At 41.0% G+C, this 13,266-nt stretch overlaps 1 protein-coding gene across 5 annotated transcripts in view; it reads right to left on the bottom strand.

Annotated features, from left to right (window-relative positions):
• LOC111865140 (zinc finger protein Elbow) overlaps positions 1–13,266 on the bottom strand; it is a 1,021,422-nt gene that overhangs the window by 275,808 nt on the left and 732,348 nt on the right. For all 5 annotated transcript variants that reach the window (XM_023852904.2, XM_033751700.1, XM_023852903.2 and 2 more), the window contains one exon: positions 7,454–7,502. In XM_023852904.2, coding sequence (XP_023708672.1) covers positions 7,454–7,502 — 49 coding nt within the window. The remainder of the gene's footprint in view (positions 1–7,453; positions 7,503–13,266) is intronic.

Raw genomic sequence — 13,266 nt, 5'->3', positions numbered from 1 at the left:
CGTTAAGAAAATGTGGATCTATACATCCACTCCCCCATACGCTTTCATAGCTTAGTACTTAATTAGTTAAGCACAAATAAAGCTTTATATTTTTAGTTTTCACTTGTGCTGTTCAGTATAAACACGCAGACTGATCTAAAGAGAATTATTTGAACAGCTGTTCAAGTAAAAATTGTCTTTCTGCCAGGTGCGCTTCAGCTGCTAATGTTGTTTGCAGGGGCTTTTCACACGTTTTAAACCAAAACTGGGCTTTTTAATCGAATTTTATATCGGTACATTCTTAATTATTAAAATATTAATTATATTCAACATGAATACACGCATAATTATTTCTCACCGTACAACGAATGGCGAAATTGCATGTTATTGACTTTTGTTATTGTCAGAAGAAGGTTTCTTCTTTTTCTATTTTGTTTCGTTCTCTTCTTTCGCTCGCGCTTCCTTTATAATTGCATTTGGGCTTCTGAGTGAGAACATAAGTTAATAATGTATTTAAATGAAATGTTATTACCTAATTACTTGGTTAAGCACTTTAACTTCTTTCTTTTGAGAGAGAGGATGAGATAGTACGGAATGGATTGATCTGGCTCAGGATAGGGACAAGTGGAGGGCTCTTGTTAACAGGGTAATAAACCCTTCACAACCGGCGAGTTCTTATGAAGGGCTCAGCTCCATGGAGTTAGGTCGTAAGTTAGTTAGTCAGTTGGTTAATTGGTTGGTTGGTTGGTTATTTAGTTAGTTAGTTAGCGTCTTAAGCACAATAGACCACTGTAGGTCGCGGTGCAAGGCCGAGGAGGCCTACCCCTCATACATACATTCATAGTTAGCGTTTTCCTGAGGATCGCTATTGAAATAATTATTTATTTTCGTAATTAATGAGGACTGCAGTTAAATTTGTTACTTCCATATTAAGACATGGCGCTCCCACGGTTCAAGGGTGAGCAAATTGACTGCGTATATGGAGGGAATGTTAAATAAATAGTAGCAGACGGTTAAAAAGCGGTGGTTCTAAGATTTAGAGGTTGGGTGGAGTTCTAACAACCACTCACCCTAAGAAACTTCCATTTTACGAAATATTACACAGGACTTTGGGCATGGACGGTTTCTTTGACATTGTGTTCAGTGGCGGATTTGTTCTGAACACGGTAATGAATGAAGAGTACTGTCTTCCATGTTGTAATGTTGACTATCTAGGAGAAAGCCTGACGTTTCGGAGGAATATATCTCCAACATTTTCATGGTTGAAGAGGAAACCAAGCAATAAACACCCATAAGTTTGTCATCTGCTTTTGCTTGTCAACTTCTTCACGCTGGTTTCTTGCTTGACTTATTCATCGACCCTGAAAATGGAAGTGGCATGTTCCTCCGAAACGTCGGTTGACTTTCAACGGACTACATGTCGTATCCCAGAATACAGAACTCTTCATAACTATCTCCGTGACAACCTTATATCCTGCAATAAAATGTCTTGAATTATAATTAATTTCACTAACAACTAAATTTATCTGATTTTCGGAGCTTTTCGTGCCGTCTATGTGCAACGTCGTTCACTATTCTTTCTTCGTAATTGATGGTAGCCCACATAACCAAAATAACCAGAGGCAACTACAATAGGAAGAAAGAAAACTGCTTTACAGTGAGCATCAGAATCCTTAACAATAACCTGTACACCTGAAGATGGCCAGTTAGGCCGAAAGTCCAATAAAGGAATACGAAAAAGAAATAGTGAACGACGTTGCACATATATGGCACAAAAAGCTCCAAATTCAGATCTATACAGTGCAACAGAATGCTCATATACAACATTATGAACTAAATTTACTGATAGAAAAAAATCCTTTTGCGCGTAAAAATGTTTCGATTCTACTTGTACATTCTGTAGACTGTGACATCCCATTCTTTTTAACTATCCTTAGTGAGAATAAAACATAACAAACAGGGTCGGTTTCAGCAGTAGCAGTCTTCACTATGTCATAACTAGGCAATAAACCGGTAGCGCTGCATTTGTAAACAGCGCTTACAAACAAGGGGCTTCCGGTCCACATACGGGACACACCACACTCAGCTGCTCACGGCGCCGCCAGTACACGTCACGTCCGCAACTTAATTGCTTCTCGAAATGTGCCTAACCCTCTTAATTAAACTGGTAAATAATTAACTAAATAACTGATTGATAAATTAATTAAATGAACAAATTTTATATCTAGGATCTGAGCTTCTGGTTGCTAACTGCTTCACAATGGTCTCTTGCTCGGCTTATTCTTCAACCCTGAAGACGGAGGTGAAAATTTCCTCCGAAACATCTGTTAACTTAACTGATTACACAGTGTTATATCCCTAAGGATAGAACTCTTCAAACATTTTATTGTTTAAAGCTACTTATTTGAATTTTGTTGATCGTTCGAATTCCTTGTAGGAAAACCACAGCGTTTTGGGTATGGGTTTTATTTCCATTTTTTGGTTGAGATATGTCAAGAAATTCCTATTCTGTAGGGTCCCTAGGTAGTAAGTAAGTAAAAGTAAGTAAAGCTATACCTGTAACAGGCCGCGAAGGCCCATAGGTTTGTGAGACGTTGAGGGTCCCACATTATCTAGATAATTGCTCAAAGACGGCGGTAAGGTTGTCAGCCTTACGCGCCGGCCGCGCTTTACTCCCCAGGAAAATTATTTAATTAATTTCTGGTACTCATTTCTGTTAGAGGCTGAGTCGACCTCAGGGCCATAGTGCGGCTGGAAGGATTAGCTCAATTGAAAAAAATTCAATGACTTCATCGGGACTTGAACCAGCGACCTTCCGGTTTGTAGCATAGTGCCGCAAAAAAACTACGCTACCGTGCGGATCCAGCGAATTCATTGCACATTCGCTCTTACACGTATACAATTCGCAATTGCACAATTACTGCAATTTGCAGTATCACAATTACTTCTCCTGTTGGAGTCACTGTCATTCACTCGATACAACACAACTCGTAGCTGCCGGACTCATACTGAATACTAGTAACTCTCGCTCTGGTAACTCAGTACTCAGTCCTCCTGAATAATGTTCGCTGCTCCTTATTTAGGCTCTGCACGGACAACATAGAGAACACCTTGCTGCTCGGCAACAGATATAGATATTGTTGTCAGGTGTTTCTATCTACGCATTGCCTAGCAATAGCCGCTGCACGGACTAGCCTGTTGCGTGACGTCACAGCCTAGCGGGGAAGGGTGTTTACTGAACGTTGCATATTGATGGGAGGAGTTGGAGTACGTGACGTCACTCGTGGAAACGCATAGTTCACGAGACCCCTAATTCCTGTTGCGCCATTCACATTACAATATTTTCGGTATGGAAATAAGTTTTCGTGACTTATTTTATAAACACTGTCAACTTATGCAAATATTGACACTGACTTTTTTTAGAGTCACCACGGCTTTAGGCTTTAAATTGGCTTAGTGGGGGGTCAAGTACAACTTGGTCCACTCGGCATGGTGGGCACTGATTGGCCTATTGTACCAGCCCCAGATGATAGGTGAGGGTGATTGTGGAGCAATTGTTGGAATGAAGATTGGTAGGGGAAACCGAAGTACTCGGTGAAAACCCGCCCCAACGCCACTTTGTCCACCACAAATCCCACTGGACCTGACCCGGGATCGAACCCGGGCTGCCGCGATGGGAAACCAGCGACTAACCGCTTGAGCTATGGCGCGGCCTTGACATTGACTTTTTAAACAATTATGGCGAATAGTGCTGGAAATCAGTGCAAAACTGATTATGTAAATTTAACGTTTCAATTATGATAGAACCGAACTGCTATTAATTTATTATTTAAGAAAGATTTTTATTACGTATATTCCATAATTTCCAATTAAATATATTTACTCATATCAAATAACGAATCGACAAAATAACCACTATGAAAAGATAATTATGTGTCAATAAATTATCCATACGACGATAATATTATAATTCCAGCTTGATATCCGATGTTTGGATTGAACAGAGCGAGCGAAGGCGAAACCCTGAGCTCGGTTCCTAGACTCCCCAAGTGAAGCTGTTGGACACACCTCATTCTCCACTAGATGAAAAGCGATGGCGTTGAGATATTGGGTATGTTGGTTGGAGGTAATTAATCACTGCCATCGCTACTGCGAGAGTGGGGTAGGTTACAGATTGTGTTCCTCATCCACCCAGCCGTCCGTCCGCACTCAAACATATAATAACCACAGCTCCCAACCATACGCTATAAATATACAGGGGCACACATAGACAAGGCGCCCTCTCTTAGCCGTGTGTTTGTGTGTTGCCTCGTGATACGATGATTGATCACTAACGAAAGGACAGAGTGTTACAGAACTAGCTGGGTCCAGTGGCTTCCAAATTATGAAAATTGCTAATCAAGATCAGATTTCCATAAGTAATCTAAGTACGTGATGTAACGAGAGACGAGATATCTCAGTCGGTATAGCTACTGGCTACGGGCTGGACGACCGAGGGGTAAGGGTTCGAGTCACGGTAAGGTCAAGATTTTTCTCCTCTCTACGTCGTCCAGACCGGCTCTGGGGCCCACCTAGTCTCCTATCAAATATGGTTCCTATTTTCCTACATATCCACAATCCATATGGTGAGGTTAGTCGGAAACATGAATTAATATTATCTATAGAAGTTATAAGTTACAATAATGTACATTCCCACTCCTTTATATTTGTTTAATATTAACGTAATTTCATACAAAATTTGACATGTGAAACAAACCTACAAAGAAAGGCCGCTCCATAGCTAAAGCGGTTACTCGCTGGCTTCCCACTGCCGTGGCCCGAGTTCGAGCCCGGCTCTGGTCAAGTGGGATTTGTGGTGGACAAAGTGACGCTGGGGCGGGTTTTCTCCGAGTACTTAGGTTTCCCCTGCCAATCTTCATTCCACCAAATTCTTCATCATCATTATCACCCGGGAAAGGTACAATAGGCCAATCAGTGACCACCGTACCGAGTGGACCCAGTTGGACTCCACCCCCCACTAAGCCAACCTACAAAGAAAAATAACAGATGTAAGTAGTATGCTGTCTAACAGATAGGCCTGCATTTTTTTTCCTTGGCACTACAGCCCCAGTGGGCCTAGGCCTACCTCCCTGAACTTCTCCGTTCACTTCGGTTTTTCTAGATCTTACACATACGGTAGGACTCCTTGGGCGGGTGATCAGCTCGTCGCAAGGTCTCTACCTATACACAAACACAGGAAAACGCACACACACAAACTAAACATCCATGCCCTGAGTGGGATTCGAACCCACGATCCCGGCTTCCGAGCAAGCGAAGACAGTGCATGTCAGGCCTGCATTTTTACTTGCAGTAAATCGACACCAGGGCCAATTTTATAATCCTATAAAGAAACGAAAGATCGAATTTAATCTTGATCATTACGCACTGGTTAAGACATAAGCGAACGTGGAGTTCTGTCTTCTCATTCTAATTCTAATTTTGCTATACTGAAGTGAATGAAATGTGGTAAGAAAGAAATTGTTTGCTTAAGAAACTTTATACGACACCAATATAAATAGTGGCTGTAAACGCCGACAGAAACAAGCTAACGCCCACTGATCGTGTACGCGAGAATTTATGTGATACTAAATACATTCTTAGGCCAATGCTGTAATAAATACAGCTCGACAGTTTATAAGCTTCGCTGCCATGTAATATTCTTCGGGGCTATACAGAAATTACATCTCATTCTGAATCACAAACACCAAGATGCACTGACGCAGATGTTTCACTCGTAATAAACTGACCATTAGCACAACAATAGTCACGCTATATTAAAAAGTAAAAATAAAATAGATGTATGTTTGGATTGATGAATTGCAGATCACAGTGGCCGCGCGGTGTAAGGTTTGAATTGTCATCGCCCGCTCGAACGCTGGAGTAGTGGATTCAAATCTCACTCAAGGCATTGATGTCTGTGTGCGTTTGTGTTGTTCTGTGTGTAGGTAGCGGCCTTGAGACGATCTGATACCCCGTCCAAGGAGTCCTACCGATTGTGTATAGATTAGGAAACTGAAAAGCGGCCAAGTTCCGCAAGGACTGTAGATAGATAAAGAGGTAGAAACGTTTTTAAGAGTACCTTATGCTAAACGGAAACAGAAATAGGGTTATTGAACGTACATATAAAGTATATCTTCATTATGACTTTTAAATAGGACCATCAGGAGCAAAACAAATAGCATTTTAAGGCTCACCTTTTGCACATGTAACAAGTCCCACATTTCATTACTCATTACAATATATATATATATATATATTTTAATGGGAACGAGAAAAAATTCAACTGGGTACAGATAAAAAGACAATTTTTCTTGTGCTTAACTAATTAAACACCAACCCACTAAGACGTATGGGTGAGTGGTGGTATAGCTCCAAGATTCTCGATATCTGTACTAGGAGGGAGGTAAGCGGTCAGCTTCAAGTACCGGCCGCTTTATCCCAAAAGGAACTCTTACCGATACACACTGGGCAGATGGCTGGATGCGTCATGTAGCCGGTCTGTATGATGTGCGTAAAAGAAAAATCTCTTGCCCCTTATGGGAATCAAATCCCGGTCATCTAGCCTTTAGCCCATTGTTATATGGTCTGGAACCTCTTATACAATGTAATATCCACAAATAAAAACATGGGAACGTCGTACATTGAGTGTCTGTATTATTATTATTTTCTGATTTACTTAAGGACCCATACCTTAGCGTCGGAAACTACGATATTCCTTAGTCAGAGCGGTCGGTGTCCCGTCCGAGATTCGAAGCAGGAACCTCCTGAATAATAGTCAGAAGAGCTAAACCAGCTTCCTCGGTAGACGTTTTGTCAAGCCTAAACAAAGCTCACTGTGGCATTTCGTGCTGAATAGGAGATCCTCGTCTCGCAGTACTTGTACGAGTATGGAACTCAGTCACGCCGCTATTTGAGCACTATGGTAAGATAAGGTAAAATTGCCCCTGTGCTTAACTAATTAAGCACTACACCATGAAGACGTATGGGGGAGTGGATGTAGAGATCCACATTTTCTTGACCTCGGCACTAGTTGGAGGTGAGTGGACAGATTCACACCCCGGCCGATTTACCCCCTGGGAAAGAATCCCTTGCAGCGAATTGGTAGGAGGCTGGGTGGGCCCCAATACTGGTTTGAACGACGATAGAAAAAAGAAAATTCTAGACCCTACGGGACTCGAAATCCGACCCCTCGTTCGTCCAGCCCATAGCCAGTTGCTATAGCGATTCCGCTATCCCGGGTCTATTCAAACTGTAGGAGGAAAAGAATAAGGAAGGAATGATTATGAAGAGAAGACGGAAAAATTCTAGAAGAAATATAATGGAAGGGAAAGGAAGCCGTTCTGAGTATTATACACCATCGTCAGAACCCGTTAGTATTCAAAAGACTACGTGCTCGGAATACTAAAGTAAAGATAATGCAAAGTGGTGTACTCACCGAAAATGCTGAACCGTTTGACTCTCCGCTCACCTTGTGTTTGGATGTCCTGTAAAACGCACAGAAACATAATTAGAAAAACGCTTAGAATTTCTCCTGTACTAAGCACTCATATGAAGGAGTACACGGAAAATATACAGAAGCTTTACACGTAAACAGAGTAAACAGTAAACAGTAAACAGAGGTGGGTGGACAGCTCAGGTCACCTCCCCAGTTGGAGAAGAAGGCAGACGGGCTCCAGAGCCTTGGTTCTGTCCGTTCTGCTACAGGCCCAGTTACCACGGTGTCACATGTACACCAGTAGTCATACTTACACACTGAACAGTTGCTAGTGGAACGTGTTTTGTCAGAGTCGCTCCGTCAGCAATGCATGAGAAGCTGCACAACGCAGTTAAGAAAATGCAGGTCTGGAGACAGCCGACCTAGCAAGGCAAGTTTCGGTTTGATTTAATCACCTCCCACCTGTGGGCCTAGTTACGTGTATAGCTAACTCCACGGAACAGGTCCTTGAGAAGCTTACAGCCACTCAGCCCAGACATAACTCCCATTTTATGAAAACCGAAAGTTTGTTGACGTTTTCACAGGAACCGATCCTGAGCCAGACGAACTCGGTTCACAACCTCATATAATTCTTTTCTATCCCTATAACTACTATAACTAACTCCATGGAGCTGAGTCCTTCTTAAGAAGTTGCCAGTCCCTCAGTTTCTCAAGAACTCCCCAAAATATTATGTAACCTGATGGTTCATTACCGTGATTACAAGAGCCCTCCACTGATCCCTGTCCTGAGCCGGATTAATCCAGTCCATACTACCCCCATCCTGTCTCTCTAAGATCCATTTTATTATTGTCCACTCACCTACGCCTTTGCCTTCCCAGTGGTCTCTATCCTTCTGGTTTTCCACGTCTCCCCCATTCGTGCTACATGCCCTGCCCACCTCACCTTCCTTGACTTGATCATTCTAATTATACTTGGAGAAGAGTACAAGTTATGAAGCTCCTCATTATGCAGTTTTCTCCAACCTCTTGTCACTTCATCTCTCTACCGTCCAAATATTCTCAACACCCTGTTCTCAAACACCCCCAGTCCATGTTCCTCTTTTAATGTCAGAGACCAAGTTTCACACCCATACAGAACCACAGGCAAAATTATAGTTTTGTATATTCTAATTTTTATGTTTTTAAACAGCAGACGAGAAGACAAAATGTTCTGGACTCAAAGGTAGCAAACATTACCCGAGTTCAATCTCCTCTTAATTTAGGGCACATAAACATTTCGTTTTATAGGGCACAATGGGCGTATAAAACAAAATGTTTATGTCATTATGCTCCATATTCTACAACTCTGCCTGAGCATTGTTTTACGATTTCGTAAACGTAATATCCATTCTCGGAAACTCCGATTACATGTCGAATAAAGATATACCAAGTAGGACGACGGGAGTGTGTTTCTGTACCACTGGCTGGAAAAGTTCTTATTAAGAACATTTAACCCCTTTTTATTATCGGGCCCATTTTTAGTTTTCATAATGTTTATCAAATTTTGTCCTTGACCCACACATGACCAATTCTTTTTTTGATGACTACCTACTGGGGCGGGGTTCAGTGGCTTAGTGGGTGCGTACTGGTGTTTCGGGAATATACATCTTCTCCATCTTCGAGAGGGAAGTTGTTCCCTGAAGCCTGAGGGTTCTTGCCCGGCTGCGCGTAGCCGTGGCCGAGGAACATCATCTTGTGGATTTTGTTGTTGTTATTGTAATGTTAATGATTTTTGGCTTATTATTTCAAAAGCTGACGACTCTCTAAGCCCACAAACACACATGACATGCACGTGGAGGACCACACTGTCCCACCGTACTACAGCTGTACCTTGTTTGCTAGAACTCAAATCTCCGAGACAATAGATCAAGTATTTATTAAGAAGAAAAGGATTTCATGACAATCACAGCGGCCATGCAGTCTAAGATCTGCTCTAACATAGGGGTAGTGGGTTCGAATCCCATCCCGCGCATGAACGTATGTTTTATTTTCTATGTTTGTATTGTCCTGTGTTACTACGAGAGTCTACATACACGATCCGGAAAACGAGAGCCCTTGGTCCGCACTGGACTGTCGTACCACACGAGAAGTGGCTTCATTATAGGCCTATAGGGTATGTATTATGTGATAGGATCCTTGAAAACGGTGATTTTGTACTGTTTATAACCAAACATTTACATTATTTCATGACTTTTGTAAAAATTATATGCAATTAAAACAATTGCTTGTTTCCTACTTCATGCTGATTTCTTGTTAGATTAACTTCTTCTACTGAAGATGGAGACAATATATTTCTCCGAGACATCGGTTGTCTCTCGACGGGCTAAACGGCTTCGTATACCAGAAGACAGAAATCCTCATGACCACCGCTGAGAATCTCAAATCCTACATAAAAATGTCATAAGTTTCAATTATACGGTGCTGAATAACTCCTCATATTCACAGCGTATTCCCAGCAGCTTTCCACGGCTGTGCTTGAGCAACACTGCTGTCACTGCGTATGAATTTCCATTTCATTCTAGATTTATGCGAAATAAAGTGCTTTATATTCAATATTCGTGTATCTTCATGGTTGTATCTTTGCACGGAAACATTGATCTAATTCACTTTACGACAACATAATCGAATAATTAGTAATTAGCTGATTTTCACATTAATACTGAACAACACAACATATGCCCGATAATAACTGACGATATCACATATATTTAATTAATTAATGTAATTCATTGAGTCATATCATCATCAGCAGTAATCTTTCAAGACGAGAGGTCCACAGTCTCTTCCAAAACAATTCCTCCACTTAATGCGATCTAGAGCTTTCTCCTTCAAATGACAGTATCCTCTTCTGTCCCCAAGGTCATCCAGCATCTTCTTACGTCTTCTTCCTCGTCTTCTTGTCACTTCTATCCGCCCATCTATCTTTCCTTCGATAACTTCTTTTAGAAGGCAGTTTCTGCGTAAAACATGACCAATCCAATTAGCCTTCCGTTTTCTTATTTCGTGTAGGATATTCCTCAGCTCACTGACTCTAATTAACACTTCTTCATATGTCAGGGATAAATATAATGGCTATAATTACCGGGTAATATAATAATAATATGGCTTATTTATATGAACCTCCACTTTTTTATGGTTCACAAACCCTTGGGACCAGTTTTATTATAAACAGACTATAATAAACACGAGAACCCTTTGTTCACATATACCTATTAGGGGCTGAAAATTTTATATATTTAAAGAACAATAAAATTGTTAAGAATCAGTGAAAATATAGAGCTGCTTGAATATATGTATCAAAAAGCGCAAATATTTTAAAAATATATACCTAAAAGCAAACTGCATAATGAGGAGCTTCATAACTTGTACTCTTCTCCAAGTATAATTAGAATGATCAAGTCAAGGAGGATGAGGTGGGCAGGTCATGTAGCACGAATGGGGGAGGCGAGGAATGCGTATAGGATATTGCTGGGAAAGCCAGAAGGAAAGAGACCACTGGGAAGACCAAGGCGTAAATGGGTGGACAATATTAAAATGGATCTTAGAGAGATAGGATGGGATGGTATGGACTGGATAGATCTGGCTCAGGATAGGGACCAGTGGAGGGCTCTTGTGAACACGGTAATGAACTTTTGGGTTCCATAAAATGCTGGGAAATTCTTGAGTAGCTGCAGAATTGGCGGCTCCTTCAGAAGGGCTCAGCTCCATGAGTAAGTAAGTACCTAAAAGCTTGATAAAACGAAGTACATTAATAACCAAGAATAATAGATGTAAACCATTCTGACAAATAAAAAAAAAATATACTTTTATATTAAGGACGACTTTCGTAAAATGTTGGCAGTATCAGGCAGTAAAGTTTCTTGTTTTAATAGAAATAAAAGTGCAAATGTAACTTAAGTTTCGCACCAACAGTCATAAGAAATAAATAGGACAAATATTCGTGTTTTTAAATACCAAAATTTGAGACATCTTCTCCAAAACTATCTCTTGCTAGCGACAAAAGGTTGAAACGTATAACATTCCCACACGGACCGAAGGACGCAGAAAGTGTAAATTAGTAATTACTAATTAAACTTTCGTGATATGCAAATGGCAGGATTTAGAGCAACAATACTATTATGTGAATATGTGTTGGTAGTCTCAAGTCAACTTTTATCACAGTACAGCTGTTACAGACCGGAGGGGTGCATGTCATAATCGATCTACAAGTTCACCACCTCTGACACAAAAATTGCTATTACATATTTTGTGTCTCACGATTATAAATAAAATCGATGATATTAAAATTTAGTTGATTTTAAAGTCATATGTACACATTTTACTCTTGTGTGTTTTACAAAACAGCTAATGCAAAGGAACCGCTATAGTTTAATCTGCGTGTACCTTTCAAACTTCAATTCCATTTGCAATTTCTGTGCTTTGTCTGCATTAACTTGGTCAACAGGAAAAAAAATAGATTTTCGAAATAATTAGCGTAATGTGTTGTTGGCCTGGCAGCCATCACGAGAATTGACAAATGACTGTCTGTCTAGGGACACCTGCCCCCCTTTGTTGTACTACTTTATCGTGGTTGACTGCCTATCACTGGCTCAGTGAGTAATCGTTCTTGGGCACAAGAGTGATTTTCATCCCCTTTGTTATCTTTGCCCTCAAGGCACAGGGCGGGAGGAAGTTCTACTGCTGCAATACAAATTCGCTAACTTCCTTTGATCTGCCTAGTGTGTGCACTTCGCCCCATTGACTAATGGATTTGTGTTTTCAGAAAATATCCAATATTGCGGATTTGTTCAAAAATGACCTAACTTACGCTCTCATTGATCTAATTTAAGTTTACCTTAATTCTGCAATTTTTTTCAACACTCACAGAACAACGAGATTCGAACTAAACGTGATGTGATGCTGCCTCCCGGTAGATACACTTCAAGCAGTAAAAAGGAGAAGCAATTTCAAAATGAACAATTTTCAACATCATTAATCGTCGAATATAATTGAACCGATAAAGCCAAGGAGGATGAGATGGGCAGGGTATGTAGCATGCATGGAGAGAAGCGGAACACACATAGAATTTTGGTGAGAAAGCCAGTAGGAAAAACACCGCTAGGAACACATAGATGTAAATGTGAGGGCAATATTAAAATTACCTTAGAGAAATACGATGTCGTGGCATGGATTAGATTTATCTGGCTCAGGATAGGGAGCAGTGGTGGTCTGTTGTGAACACGGAAATTAACTTTCTGGTTTCATAAAATGTTGGGAAATTCTTAAGTAGCTTTGAGACTGTCGGTTTCTCAAGGACTTAGGTCCAAAAATGTAGGTACTTAGCGAGCCACGGGACACCTATGTAAATGTCAGAAAGTGTATAGTCTCGATACAGAAAGAGCCGTTAAATACCGCACTAAAACAAAAGTGAGTGTATTTGGGCGGTACATTTTCTTAACTCTTGTCTAGTGATAATTCGCAAAATATGGGTATGAGGTCTGGCAGTGTCTGAAGGGCGATATTATTACCCTAATTGTTCATCTCACCGGCCTGTTCTGACGTTTCTTTGTTAAACTCTTGCTGCCTAGGTATAGCTCAGATTTAGTTAAAAAGGCAAAGGCAAAGTTGTCCCTGTGCTTGACTAATTAAACACTACGCCATGAAGGCGTATGGGTTAGTGGTTGTATAGATCCATATTTTCTTGACCTCGGCACTAGCCGGAGGTGAGGGGTCAGCTTCACGTATCGGCCACTTTACCCCCGGGGAAAGAGCCCCAGATACCCATTGGATAGGAG

The sequence above is a fragment of the Cryptotermes secundus genome, unplaced genomic scaffold, assembly GCF_002891405.2.
Source record: "Cryptotermes secundus unplaced genomic scaffold, Csec_1.0 scaffold92, whole genome shotgun sequence".
In the NCBI taxonomy this organism is placed as follows: domain Eukaryota; kingdom Metazoa; phylum Arthropoda; class Insecta; order Blattodea; family Kalotermitidae; genus Cryptotermes; species Cryptotermes secundus.
Note: the sequence above shows the minus strand (reverse complement) of the source record. Positions and strands in the feature narration are given on the sequence as shown.